Source organism: Arvicanthis niloticus, chromosome 14 (genome assembly GCF_011762505.2).
Source record: "Arvicanthis niloticus isolate mArvNil1 chromosome 14, mArvNil1.pat.X, whole genome shotgun sequence".
Classification (NCBI taxonomy): domain Eukaryota; kingdom Metazoa; phylum Chordata; class Mammalia; order Rodentia; family Muridae; genus Arvicanthis; species Arvicanthis niloticus.
The window spans coordinates 27,830,733-27,845,127 of NC_047671.1; the positions used below are offsets into that span (position 1 = coordinate 27,830,733).

Sequence of the window (14,395 nt, forward strand, 5' to 3'; positions counted from 1 at the left end):
AGACAGCACCAGATGCAAGAATGGACACATCCAGGGTAAACAAGTCATGCAGGACAGGGTTCCCTCATTCTCAGAACCAATTCACTTGATGAATACTTCATATGCTAGGCCTTGTCTGGGGCCTGGGGAGACCCAAGACTGGTGGAGGGAAGGGCAAACAGCTAGGTGGGGCAGTTACATCAGTAAACCGGTATCACTGGGCATTTAGAAAGAGATAAGATGGACCACAAGTCTCTTCCATGAAGTCTAGAGGTTCCCAGAGCCAATCAGGAGACAAAGGCTGGGCTCTCTACATGTGTAGACATCTAGACATATGTAGACATCTAGAGACAGGCTTCTTGCCTAAATAAAGATCTTGGAGACTGAAAGGTTGATACAGGCGCTGCACTGATGTAGGAGGAGGGGCAGCTCTGAGACCCTTGTGCAGTGGGGTACTCTTGGTGCCAGCCTCCTGACTGGGCTCATTTGGTCCCTGCCTTCTGGAACTCACAGACTATTGTGGCCCTGGAATGGAGGCACTGGCATGCCATGCTGCCGGAGGTCCTGAGGGTAGCCGAGAGTGAGTGGAGGAAGGCTTAATGAAAACCTAGCAGGAGTTAGGGTTGAGAAGGAGCAGTGAATGTTCTAGCAAAGAGGAAAGGTGTGACAGAAGCTTGGGAATGGGAGTACAGAGGAGACTAGGGGTCAAGGGCACTGAAAAAGTTTAAAAAACAAAACAAACAAACAAAACCAACAAAACAGCCCTCTAGAGATTCACGAAAAGCACAAAGACTTTTCACCAAGTGACAGGAAGGCTTATGGTGGCCACTGGTGCCTGGGGGCTTAAGCAAGATGACACAGCTGTCTAGGAATGCCAGGTGATAGGTGCTGTACAGAGGTCAGCAAGTGTGGGTCTCTCACAGGGAGGACAGGCTTTGGAGGCCAGAGGTGGAAGAGGCAGCAACAGGGCTTGAGTTCTTGGCCAGGGCGGGCCTTGAATACCACATGCCAGCTGTGTTGGACTGTGAGGAGCCACTGAAGGTGACTGAGGAAGGAGAACAAGGTGCTATTACTGTGTCACAGGTAGATAGCAAAGAAGCAGAGAAACACAGTCCCAGGAAGTCCCTCTGGCCTCTGTAAGGGGACCGGACTCTGTCAAGCCTGGGATTTTCCACAAGCTTTGCCTGTTCCGTGTCTGCCAGGAAAGCAGCACAGAGGAGCTAGGGGGCACAGACCTGCGTGCTGTCGGACACAAGACAGAGAAATGATACTGGAAGAATGTATGGCTTCCATCTGTCATGAGCAGAGACTCCTTACCAAGCTCTGAAGCAGCCTAGAAATTTATACTCTGAATTGTGAGACACAGCTCAGAGTGGGCTGGAGACTCCATCTCACAGAGAAGCCCCACCCCCAGCTTCTTCATCCCACCATAACCTTAGGCTCTACTCACTGTCTGTGAGGAGTCTAGGGTGTGGCCTGAGCTGGGAAGGCAATGACAAGGACATTGGACAACCTACTCAGAGCTCTAAAGTTCCATCTTCATTTGAGCCAGTCTTTCCTTGGCTTCCCCCCTCGGCTGCCAGTGAGGAGTCCCTAGAAAGTTAAATGGTGAAGTGGGGTACCCCTGGAAAGTGGGAAGGCCCAACCTGTGGAGTATCAGATGCAGCATGGAATCGACCACCTAGTCAAGAGCTCTGGGGCTCTGGTCAATGTGATCTTGTTACCATTCACTGGACCTCTTTCCCTGCCTGTTTTGTTTATGGCTGTTTACAGTAAGCAGAACAGGTTCCAGACTTTCCCAGTAAGGCCAGTGCACCTCGTGCATGTTAACTCTGTTTTTAACATGGACAGGCATTTTACCTACATGTATGTCTGTGCATCACATGCACAGCAGTGCCTTGTAGGTTCCAAAGGAGGCCAGCCTGGACTACATGAAACCCGGTCTTAACTGGTGGGATGTTGGGAGCACAGATTTCAGATTCCAGTAGCTTTCTTGTTGCTGTTTACTGTGAGTGTCTATGAAGCCCGGGCTGGTCTAGAATCTGCTATTCTCCTGCATCCACTTCCTGAGTGCTGGGATTACGGGTGTGAGCTTCCATACCTAACACCGGGGGGGGGGGGGGGGGGGGGGGGGGCCGATGGATGCACAGACAGACAGGCAGAGACAAGGTCTTGCTAAGATGATGATCCTCCTGCCTCCACTTCCTGAGTTCTGGTATTCTAGGTGTGCCCCCCCCCAATCTCTCCTCTAGTTTTAAATAGTTATCCTCTTCACTCAACAATCCTGCCTGGAAATGATTCCTATGGAAACAGACACACAAATGTGTAAACATAAGCATGTTTCAAGTCAGAGTTGTTGCAGCATAGTTTGTCACTGAGACATTGGAAACAATGTAACTGGTTATCAGTAGCTGCGTGATGGCCCAGGAGTACTTTAAATCTCATGCAGCTCTCAGGATGGATGAATGTATGACTGTAGTTCTCCTGCAGTATTAAAATACTGTAGAGAAAAACAAACAAGTGGGGAGGGGTGCAAAATGCTAGTGATAGTTTTTTTAAAACTGATTATAACTTAATTATATACGAAGCAAAAATGTTAGCACAAATACAAAGAGAAATTCTAGATAAACTTAACTAAACTCTACAATGAGAAAAATGAATTTCCATTAAGATAAGTTTCTACCCATGGAAGAGCTAAGCTGAGAGAGTAAGTGTCTAAAATGTTATCAGAGTTTAAACCATGAGAACACACACACACACACACATGCACACACACATGAGGGCTTGATTGTGGTGTTAAATTCTATAACAATTCTAAACTTAAAACACTTTCACAAAATGAACTAATGGATGCCAACATAGACAATGGGCTCAGATAAAAGAGCCCTCACGGGGACAGGGCCCTAATGCAGAGAACACTTCATGGGGTGGCGGGAGCCCCATAGCAACAGCGTTTTTCAGTATTTCCCTTTTTTTTTTCCAGGAAAGAGGATCCCTGGCTGAGAGCACAGTGGTGGAAGAGCTGAGTGGCCCAAGTGGCTCATTTGTCTGGGGAAAATTCCAGATCACTTATTTTCCCTAGGTGGAGAGGTTGAGAGGCAGAAGCCCAAATAGACCTGGGAGGGTCAAGTCGGTCTCCAAATTGTTTTTCATTATCTCTACCCAACGCTAATGGGAAAAGGTGAAGAGTAGACAAGGAAGAGTCTGTCCGGGTCCCCCTCATTGCCTGAGTCAGGAGTTTCTACACACTGACTAGAAACTGCCCTACACAGAAACTGTATGCAGAACTATACTCCTTTCCTAAGAATACCACAAACAAGGTTATAAAAACAGCTGACCAACCATGTTGGGGATTAAAACACATGTCATAATCTCTTGGTGTAAACTATGTAAAGGGAAACTAGTTTAAATTTAAAGGTTTCCATCTTCGGGGCTGGAGTGAATGGATAAGAGCACCAGCTGCTCTTGCAGGACACCTGACTTCAATTCCATGCACCCATATGGTGACTCACAAACCATCTGTAACTTCAGTTCCACAGCATCTAACGCTCCCTTCTGGCCTCTGCAGGCACTGGACTCACCTGTGAGCAAAACACCCATACACATAAAATGAAAAGGTAAATGGTGTGGCTCAGAGGAAGCCCTGAGTATCTGAAGTCCTGTGTGAATGTGTGTTGTTGACATGGGCACAGCCGTGTTAAAGACCCAATAGCCTCATACCCATAAGCATGGCAAAGCCTTCCTCTAGCGCCTGTGTGGATGTTGACAGTGTGTGCAGAAATTGCCCACCACTCTTTCCTGTATGTTTAACACCTGAAGACAATTCCCTGCGGAGGCTGTGCCTACTGAAATTAGCCTAGACTACCTGATCCCAGTGATTTCTGTGTGTCTGAGTGTCTGTATGTCTGTCTTTTCTTCATTCCTTTGCCATCCCTAGTTAGGTCAATCCTGGGAGCCTTGCAAGGATGGGTCAGTAGATAAATCTCAGAGGGAAAAGTGTGTGTGTGTGTGTGTGTGTGTGAGAGAGAGAGAGAGAGAGAGAGAGAATGCTCTTTCACAACACACAGTCACTCAGCTTTGGTTCCCAGCATCCACAGAACAATTCAAGGGAGTCCATCACTCTAGTTGCAGGAGGACCTGCTGCTCTCTTCTGGCCTTTGTGGGTGTTGCATGCAAGTGGTATATAACCATACACACATACACAGCTGCATTTTGAGGGGGGAACAGGACGATTGTGGGAGATGGAAGGAGAGGGAGACAAGGGAAGGAGAAAGGAGGAGGAGGAAATAAGGGTGGCAGTATCAAAATCTGGAGGAAACATGAGAGATACAGAGGGTCAGGAAATAAAAATAAGTAGCAGAGCGGGGAATGAAGAACTGGGAATAGACACTGGTGGGTCCCAGACACCAGAGAAACGTGAGGCTCCCAGGACCCAATGGGAATGACTTTAGCTGTAATGCACAGAGAAGGGGGAGACAGAACCTATGGCCACCACCTCCAGTAGATAGGCATGGCTCCTGGTGGAGAGATGGAGCCACCCACTCATCTCAAAGATTTTTTAACCCAAAAATGTTTCTGTCTAAAGGAAGAACAGGGACAAAAAATGGAACACAGAGTGAAGGAAGGGCCAACCAAGGAACGGCCCCACCTGGGGATCCATCATGTCTGCAGACAGCAAACCCAACACTGTTGCTGTGGTCAAGAGGCACTTGCATACAGGAACCAAGTATAGTAGTTCCCAGGGTGGTCCGGCCAGCAACTGACCAACTCAGAGGTGGATGCTTGGAGCCAACCATCAGACTGAACTCAGGGAACCTGGTGGGGGAGCTGGCAGAAGGACTGGAGGAGCAGAGCGGGATTGAAATCCCATTGGAAGAACAACATAGGCTGGCCTGACCACCCAGTTCTCCCAGAGACTAGACCACCAACCAAAGAATGTACCTAAAGCAATCTTTGACTGCAGATACATATGTAGCAGAGGATGGCCTTCCTGACAGCCCAGGAAGGTTTGATGACCTAGACTAGGGGGATGCTGGAAACGTGGGGTGGGAGAGTGTGGGTGGGTGGGGGAGCACTCTCATACAGGCAAAAGGGAGTGGGGAGGGCAGGTATAGGATGAGGGGGTGGCTATGGGGTAACCTGAAAGTGGGATATCATGGGATGGGGGATGGGGGTAACTGGGAAGTGAGATATTATTTGAGATGTAAACGAACGGAATGATTAATAAAAATTAAAAAAAAAACCTTTAAAAAACATTATTTTTAGCCAGGTGTGGTGGTACACACCTTTAATCCCAGCACTTGGGAGGCAGAGGTAGGAAGACCTCTGTGAGTTCGAGGCCAGGTTGGTCTACAGAGCTTGGTCCATGACAACCAGAGCCACACAGAGAAACCCTGTCTCGTAAAACCAAAATGGTGATCTCGAATGCAGAGGGTCCTATCTGGAATCTGAGTTCTAGTCTTTGCAGGGCACAGCGAGATATAGCTTCATTCTGTGCCGTCCACAGCCATGAGAGAAGGACGTCACAGACTTGAGGTGCCCCATAAAGTCAGGACTCCTGAGAGGTCCTCTAGTCAGGTGGTTTTTTTCCCTGGTACGTGTCAGCTGCCTCCTAGTCAGCAGCCTGCCTGTGAGTCAGGGCTATCCCAGAACTCCACTGTTAATCACACTAGAAGCCACAATCTGAAGCTCCAAAGTGAGATTTCCTTCACACTCATCCAAGAAGCCCTCCCCTTAAAAATAAAGCAAGGGTATGTCCAAAGACACAGTAAGGAGGTGACAGGCCTCTGGTTGAGCCTGTGTGCAGTAGGCCTGGGCTCAGCAGAGGAGCCTATAACCAGGACCCTGCAGAGGAGTCAGGATGCTTACCTCACGGCAGCTTCACAATCTCCGGGATGATGAAGCCTCCTGGACCTGAACCCCTCTGCCACCAGACATATTGTGGACCCCGGTGCTCAATGCCACCACGCAGTCCTCAGCTCCTCCCTCTACCCTTTTGGTCCTCTGTACTCTTGTTCTCTGGCCCTCCTGGGTGTTCTGTCTGTCCTGCTCCTACCTGGGTCCCAGTGATGATTATCAAGGAGCTAAGACTCAAGCTCTGGTAGGTCTCTTTCCATAAGCTACCCTGGCTCAAGTCTGGCTGTGAGCAGCAAGAAATGGGGCAGGGAGGGTGAATCAGCTTAGTGGCCAAAGCCAGAGCACATGGTGAGGTGTATAAGGTGGGGGTGGAGGGACTTGGACCATCTCCCTCCCCTTCCAGATGCCATGGCCAATAAAACCTCACTTCACCTCTGGAAACCCAAGCACAGGGTCTAGGTGGTCACCCATACACTTTCCAGGCTGAGAGGAAATGAAACTCACTTTAAAGGGAAGGTAAGTGAGAGTCGGAGCTAAAGGGACCTGTCTGGGAAAAACTGTCACCTCACCCCTGGACGCATAGACCCAACCCCATGAGATCAGTTATTCAGTGAGAAGCACCAAGTTTAATATTAAAATCCTTCCCTTAAAAAAAAAGTACAGACAGGAAAACTTAACGGCATATAAAATAGCACTTCTGGTGTCTAAATGTGGGTTATCGAGAGTCCTACAAGCACTTGTAAACCTAGGTGATTACATCTTTGGTACCGTTGTGAGCAGTACTCCCCAGCCTCTGCTGCTCCAGGCAGGGAGTTGCCTGCCAGCCAGCCAGCAGGGAGGGTTCCCAGAAGGGCTGACTCCCCTCACTTCCTACTCCCCAGGCACTTCCAATATTCATTGGTCCAGGGTTAAAAACATTTCTGTGTGGTGCTCCCTGAGGACTGGGGCAGCTGACAGTGGAGATGGCAAATCCCCACAACCTCTTCCTCTCAATGCCCATCTCAAGTCCCTCGTCCTGCATGGGACATCTGTCCTCACTGTCAGTCATGTCTGTCCACACACTGCTGGTGACAGTGGCCTGAGGTAACCTGGATTGACTTCTCTGCTGGCTCTTGCTGGCTTCATGGTATGAAAAGGGTCTCATGGTCCTTCTGTGTCCTCAGGACAGCTGTAGGGGGGTTTCCTAGGACACTGTCACTCCAAGTCAAGGTCTGGGCAGTTGCACTTGGAGACTTGAAGAAGAGGCCTGGTTTCCTGAATCCCCGGAGTGTGGTGTATATCTGGGATCTTCCGAGTGCTCAGCTGACCCCCAGAAATGTCAGTTTAAGGGCTTGACCCTGCTTCCTCCAGACAAGAGCAAACTCCCAGAACACACTTGAATTGTACTATTGACAGGGTCCTCAGGGTCTATGTGTCCAACTTGCTCATTTTTCAAAGAGGAAAGAAACTGGTACCCAGAGAGAACAAGGAAGGCCCCCAAGGTCTCATAGCCGGTCCCTGCAGAGCCAGGGCTCCTAGTGGCATGCACATCAGGCAGATGTTTAGCATATCACAGGCATGGCCCTGCAGACTCTGGTGGGTGGGTCAACTGAGAGTGACAGAGGACTGTTCTAGGACTGGTGGGACTGAAAGGAGTAGGTGCTTCCTGTGGCCAGGTGTACCCTGAGTGCCCGGGGCAGGGCTACAGGCCAGAACATTCTGTACTCAGCCCATGTTCACCATGAACAGCATTCACTAAGCATGGCTGGCCCCAGACCAGCTCGGGCCTGGGAAAGCTAAGACCGGGGAGGTGGGTTCTGAATGAAATGACCTTGTCCAAGGGTGACATCAGTTTGGCCAGGAGCCAGGCACCAGGTCCTTGCCTGATTCTTGGGAAGATCAAAGTAGAGCAGTCCAGCTGAGGGGCAGCTGTTGCACAGGAGGATGTGAACACACCACCTTACACGCATGGATTTCTATAGGAATCCGGGCTCCATACCTGTCCTGTAGCCAAGTGCAATTCTTCCTCTTGCATTTGGGGAAACTGAGTCCCCTGGAGGAGCCCTGGCTCAGAGTCCCATGACCTTCCAGAGGCAGAAGCTCAGTCCCCACAGTTCTCTTGCCTCCTAAGCTAAGCTGGTCCCTGAACCTCAGGTGCTGCAAACCAAGGGCTTTCCTCAAGGATACAGCTTGTGGCAGTGTAGCTGCTGGAAGGCCGGGCCAGGTTAGGCCAGGCCAAGAGGGTTGGGTGCTGGGAGGCAGATGGGAGTTTCGGGCAAGATGGAGTGATGTCAGTCCCTACAGGAAGCTGTCCTCTGCTTCAGCCAGAGGTCCCGGGCAGCCTGAATCCTGTGGCTGCTCCAGCTGTCCCTCAGGCTCTGCCTGCGGCTCTTCTTGGAGCTCCAGGGGGCTGTCGCAGGAGATGGTGGAGGAAGTGTTGACTTCATTCAAGGTGGAGCTAGAGGAAGGAAATAAATCAGAAAGGAACGGGGGAAACCCCCAGAAAGATAACAGCCTTGTCTAAGGTTTCTGTGTTGGCTTTACATACTGAGAGGCCTGTACCGCAAGGGGAACACAGCTCAGAGAGGTTATGTCATGGCTCCACCACACATCGTGGGTGAGTATGGAAGCTAGAACTTGAGAGCAGGATGATCAGGCTCTCAAACTTCTGTCTCATCCCCACTTGTCAGGAATCCATCTTTGTGCTCAGGGAAAAGTTAGGATTTCAGTCCTCCCCTGAGACTTCACTGTTTCCACCTTACAGAGAAGGAAACTGAGGTTCGTGGAGGCGGGGCATCTGCTCTGAGGTCGCAAAACAAAATGACCTCAGAGTGAGCTCTTACGTTGACCCTGCACAGCCTAACACCACCCCTACCAGCCCCCAACCCCACACCCACCCCATGCCCACCTGACAATGCCTGCCTCATTAGGAGAGCAAATATGGCCTTCAGGGCCTGCAACAGCCTGCATGCACTGCCAGTTCCTACAGAGAAACCAAGGCCCGCAGAGGCATAGTGACAGGCTAGAAACAGAAGCCAGCCTGTGTCTCCTACCACTCATCCATGGGCTGGGTCTTGATTTGGGGAGTCCCCTTCTCTGGCTGAACATCAACCCAGGGAAGCAATAGGGCTCCCTTAGAGTCCACCCTCAATGGACTCTGCCACAACCCAAGGCGGACGATGTATCTCTTCCCCTGTCTGAGTTCTAAACTGAATTTGCATCTCCTCCATCTTCTACAAACAGGGCTCCCTGGGCATGGTGTCAAGGGCAGCCATAACCCAAAGTAACAGCTGGGGAATGCCAAATGTTTCCTCTTTGTCCTTGGGGCTAGCACAGGGGTCCTGTGGCAGTGACATCCTTAAAAGGAAGAGTTATTTTGCAAATGGGTTCTAGAATAACTTGTTTCTTTTCAGTCTGCCTTTCTTGCCTGCAGCTCTAAGTGCCGAATAAACTTTAGGCTTAAATGGCCACTGGCAAGAGTTAGTCCTTACTCTAGCTAGCTGACAGTCCTTCTGTGGCAAGTCTGGCACACACGTGAACACACGCACTATATGTGTTCAGTGCCTGGGGCCAAAGGGTCAGGATGGCTACCTGGCAAGGCTGGGGGAACCCTCTGGGAGGCCCTCATCAGCAGCATCAGGCTTGGGGTCAGGCAAGGGGATGATGTAGTCATTGTCACTTTCATTAGGTTGCACGGCAGTGTAGAGAACAGAGCTGGTGTCCAGAGGAGATCGGAGGCTGTGGATCCCTGGCAAGCGGGCTTGGGACCTCAGGATGGCTGGATGGTCACTCCTCAGAAACTCCTCATCTACCTGCTGGTACTTCTGCTCCATAGGACAGGGAATGAAGAAAAGATGGGTGTGAGATGGGCAACGTCTTAGAGACCCTCTACCCCAGCTTGGGCTCAGAGAACGAGATCCTGCACAAAGCCGCACTGGTGAGCAGCCCTCCTACCTGGCATCCCAAGACAAGTTCAGAGTCCCCTAGGGAAGGGCAGGTAGGTAGGCATGGTAACCAGGTAACCATGACCCTAACTCTAACCCCACTACAGAGTAAATAGAATGGGCTCTCATGCCACTGTGGTCTCCCATAGCCTCCTGTTGGGACTGCAGGTCAGTGTCCCTTGCAATCAAACAGTGGTGACTCCATTCTGTCTCCATCTCCCTGGGACCACCCCAGATGGGAAGACAAGAAGCCGAGCTCAGGACAGGCTCGTTCTGCCAGCCTTGCATGAACCTGGGATAAGGTTTAAGTAGTTGCTGTGTGGGTTCCGGAGAGCCTGGAGTTGCTCACACTTCTGAAGGAGCCCCAGTGTTGTCAGGGTGCACAGGTTTGACAGACAGGACTATCCACTGCATCTCTCTGGGTCAAATCAGTCAGCTTGATTCTTTTAAAATAAATTCACCATTCTTGCTCAACCCTTTCTAGTACCAGCAGAGAAACTGAGGCCCAGAGTGGGTGAGGGGCATTTCCTCCCAAATCCCAGCACATCACACCAAGCCAAGTGCACAGGGTTTGGATGAGAACTCTGTCTCCCACTCTGCCTTGACTCCACATACCTTTTTATAGCCCTCACCCAGAAGTCTCTCCAGGAGCAACACCAGCTGGGAGAAGGGGGGCCGAGTCTCAAACTTTTCTTCCCAGCATTTCTGCATGATCTCATAGCTGAGGGAGGCAGAGAAAGAGGGTCAGAGTCCCCTGCTGTAGAGGCAGGGCTGGGGTGCAGGGAGAGGTGCTGGGGAGGAGCAGCCTGGTGCCTTGTTGATCCCAGCTTTCCCCATCCACATGATTCTGCAGTCTAAGACATCATGAGGAGCACTGTAACCTGAATTTGTCTAACAGGGATTTTCATCCTCCAAACTCAGGCCTGGTTCTGATGGTATGCAATCAAACTGAGCCCTTAGAAGGTCAGCTCTGGTCTTGCTGGAGCAATGCAAGCAGTAAGGTGTCAGGGTGGTGCCGATGGCAGCCACATGAGCAGGGCATGCTTGAATATGAAGCCAGCATAGAGAAAGTAGAGACCTGGGCTGGGACAGAACTTCCTGATGGCACCACTTTGAACACCTTGATCCACTTCTAGCAGGACTCATCTAACCTTTGAACTAGAGTTGCATGCCCCCTGGAACCCTGAAATTCCTCCCAAATGCACAAGGTTCCACTCACATCTCGTCGGAGGCATGAGCAGGCTGGGCCATGCGGTAGCCCCTCTTGATGGCGTTGTAGAACTGGTCGTTCATGGGCAGCTCTGGGTAAGGGGTGCCACCTGTCATGGAGCGGAGTCAGGGACATACTGTCTCAGGATGTGAGGAGTGGCAGGGTGTCCTCTCAAGCATGCTACACTGTCTTAGCATATATGAGAACACAACGCCCTTGGCATTAGAAAACAGACTCCACACAGAGATGGAAACAGAAGCAATGGATATATAAACAGGGTTTGTGTTTGTTCTCTTTGTTTTTCAAAGATGGCATCTATGTAGCTCAGGCTGGCTTCAAACTTTCCATTACCCTGCTCCCCAAATCCTAGGATTGCAGGCATACACCATTATAGCTGGCTTCAAGCATTTTTTTTTGATATGTCTAATCCTTTTGATACTCGGATGGGAAAATAAAGACCCAGAGTTGGCAGAGGTCTTGCCAAAGCCATAGAGTGGAAAGAAGGGCACGGTCTGCACTTGCCCCTAAGTCCCAGCTCACGTCCCAGTGTCTGTCCCACAGTCCCCTGCTTCCAGCCCAAGGAGCAATCAAGAGGGAGATAGAAGCTCTGATGCATAGCTTGGGGTTGGGTCAAGAAGTGGCTCACCCAGTGTGAAGATCTCCCAGAGCAGGATCCCAAAGGACCACACGTCACTCAAGGTGGTGTAGAGGCTGTTGAAGATGCTCTCTGGCGCCATCCACTTCAGAGGCAGGAAAGTCTGTAGAGGTTAAGACAGGCACTGAGCACACTGGTCGGTCTCTCAGCCCTACCACACTGGGAAGGAGGAGGCTCAGCAGCTCTCACACCAATTCCTTCTCACTCCACTCCAAGGCTTTAAGCACACTCCCGGCCAGAGCGTTGGGAAGCTGTTTCCTAACTCACTAGCTAGAGACATGGTAGCCTGTGACTCTGGGGTAAGCCCCACGGGTGTGTGGTGTCTAGAAGTGGGTAGCCAGGGACATGCCCACATGGTCTCTGGGGGCTGCAGTCATTCTATCCCTGGGCTTCAAGACCCGGCTTACCATATCATTTGGACTCCTCCTCTGCCCACCTTCCATCTCCTAGATCAGGGCTGTCTATACCTCTTCCCATCCACCCCAGGCCCACTGTAGCTGGTCCTCATTCAGCCCCTACTATGGCACGTGGTCCTGACCCTCTCCCTATCTTTTCCCACGGTACACAAAGCTAGGTGGCTCTCTGTCCTGCCCCTGCTCATAGCATTGGCATCTCGGCTGGTAGGATAAATCAGCAGTGGCCCCATACTGAACTGTGGCCACATGGATTGGAGGGAACCTGTACCCAGGGACAGAGGCACCTGGGGACAACCCCATGGGTGGTGAAGACACTCACACTGCCTTTGGAGATGTAGTTTGAGTCCCGCATGATGTCTCGAGCCAGGCCGAAGTCACAGATCTTGACCAGCTTGCCTTCACAGATGAGCACATTCCTGGCCGCCAGGTCTCGGTGAACGCACTGGATCAGGGAAGAGGGGAGCTGAAGCCGAGGGGCAATTGTGGGAGAAGCCCCTCTGGGCCAGAGCTTTAGAAAAAAGGTATGCCTTCCCAGGTGTGTGGTTTCTCAATGCCCTTGCCCATCAGAGGGTCGGGAGCTGTCTCATAGGGCCATGAATGCGGAAGGTTCTAGTTGGCTAACTGCCGTCTCTCCCCACAATTCTGCCTTGTCCCCATCGGAACCACACATACGTTCTTCGAGGCCAAGAACTCCATGCCATTGGCCACTTGGTAGCTGAAGCCCACGAGGTCTGTGTAGCTGAGCACTGGTGAGTCATTGATTAAGGTGGCGCGATAGGTCCTTTCAGGGGCTAGAGAGCATGGAGGGTTATGGGTTACTTTGTGTACACCGTAAGCCTAGAAGAGCCCTGTCTTTAGGCTTGTGGATTGCTGAATTGGCAATACTAGTGGCTGCTGATTCTTTAAGTGTTCCCTGAGGAGAATGAGTTCTTAAGTGTCTAAACCAAATCTCTTCTGCTTTCATTGTGCACATTGTCAAGAAAAACCTCTGGCCTTAGCCCTGGGGCCTTAGCTAAAACTTGCCCATTTGTTTCTCAGGACATTCACCATCATGGGTCAACTCAGAGCAGATCGATCTTCCTCCAGGCCCTCGAAGGCCACCTTCACCCATCTCTCCCCTTCTTGCATGCTTCTAGAACCAGCAACAGGACTCAGGCCAGGGCTCCACTGCACAGTAGCATGGGGCAGGCAGCCAGCCTCCATTTCCACACAAAAGAAATGAGCTATCTTCCTCCCTGGGTTGTCCCAAGACTACGGACATTAAGGACTTTGAAAGGAAGGCATTGCTGTGCATATGGGATGAGCCTGCACAGGTGTGACAACACTTTATCCACTTACCAGATGGGACATAGTTATCGTAAGGGGCCATGTAGCTGGAGGACTCAATGTCTGCGTATTTAATGTCTCCTTTCATGTCCAACATGGGCACGTAATCTACAGATTCATCCTTGCTCATATCCATGTAGCCACCGTCACTCTCCCCAGTCAGGTTCAAGTGGCTGTAGGCAAAAGAACGGAATAATGAAAAGTCATGGGTTTTTCTTTCTTCCTGCTCCTGTCCCTTGCTCAGCCTGAGCCCACGGGGGGCCTTGTCATCTGTGGCTTTTCCTCAGTCACTGATCTGGTCTGTCACCATACAGTGTGAATGACTATGAATCAAACCCCTTCAACTAACCTGTGTGGCCCTGAAGCTGTGCCCTGGGGCTGCCAGAATGACAAAAGACCCAGCGTGGTGATCTCAGCAGCCAGGACCAGTGTGTGGGTGTGTTAAACGTGTTTGTAGAGAGACTCTCCCTACCCAAACCTAGGGGACTGGGAGGTACATAGTCTAGAATGGCAGCAAGGCCTCACCTGGACACACCCTTCCTAGAGCCTTAGCTCCCAGGGAGTACTGGAACTAAACATGCTGTGCAAGGAAATAGGCCAGTGTCGGGGAGAAGAGGGGCACATTCTCACGTCTGCGCATGCGCCTTTCCAAAGCTACTCCTGTCTTTGCCTTTTAAGTCAACAAACAACATCAGAAGTCATCAGAAACAGAGTTGGGTTGCCTGTAGGGTTCTGGGGAGGCTGGCTTGTAGTATCTCAGTACAGGCTGGGAACCTGGCTCTCTGTCCCTATGTCCTTAAAGCAAGAGAACAAGACACCTGGCACACAGGATGGTCCATGGGTTTTAGGAGTCACATCTGTAGAAGGCTTAGGATGGAGCCTGGCTCACTGAGGTGACATGCACACACCTACCACCATCATTACTATCTGGTCAGAGTGCTGGCTCTCCGGGAAGTGACTGCCCCAGTGCCCACACTTGCAGTCTTGGGATCCCGGACAAGGAGTGCCCATATGCTTGGCAGGCATTCAC

At 51.0% G+C, this 14,395-nt stretch overlaps 2 protein-coding genes across 6 annotated transcripts in view; both read right to left on the reverse strand.

The window, feature by feature from the left end:
- Positions 1-6,068, reverse strand: part of Csf1r (colony stimulating factor 1 receptor) — a 49,915-nt gene extending 43,847 nt beyond the window's left edge. Inside the window, exon 1 of the mRNA XM_034518657.2 lies at positions 5,848-6,068. The gene's annotated coding sequence lies outside the window, so the exon portion shown is untranslated. The remainder of the gene's footprint in view (positions 1-5,847) is intronic.
- A 370-nt stretch (positions 6,069-6,438) lies between these two features.
- The window catches only part of Pdgfrb (platelet derived growth factor receptor beta), a 37,923-nt gene continuing 29,966 nt past the window's right edge, over positions 6,439-14,395 (reverse strand). For all 5 annotated transcript variants that reach the window (XM_076912580.1, XM_076912582.1, XM_034517874.2 and 2 more), the window contains 8 exons: positions 13,378-13,538; positions 12,712-12,830; positions 12,359-12,481; positions 11,615-11,726; positions 10,978-11,077; positions 10,374-10,479; positions 9,406-9,638; positions 6,439-8,272 (listed from right to left, as the gene is read on the reverse strand). In XM_076912580.1, coding sequence (XP_076768695.1) covers positions 8,113-8,272; positions 9,406-9,638; positions 10,374-10,479; positions 10,978-11,077; positions 11,615-11,726; positions 12,359-12,481; positions 12,712-12,830; positions 13,378-13,538 — 1,114 coding nt within the window. In that variant the 3' untranslated portion in view covers positions 6,439-8,112. The remainder of the gene's footprint in view (positions 8,273-9,405; positions 9,639-10,373; positions 10,480-10,977; positions 11,078-11,614; positions 11,727-12,358; positions 12,482-12,711; positions 12,831-13,377; positions 13,539-14,395) is intronic.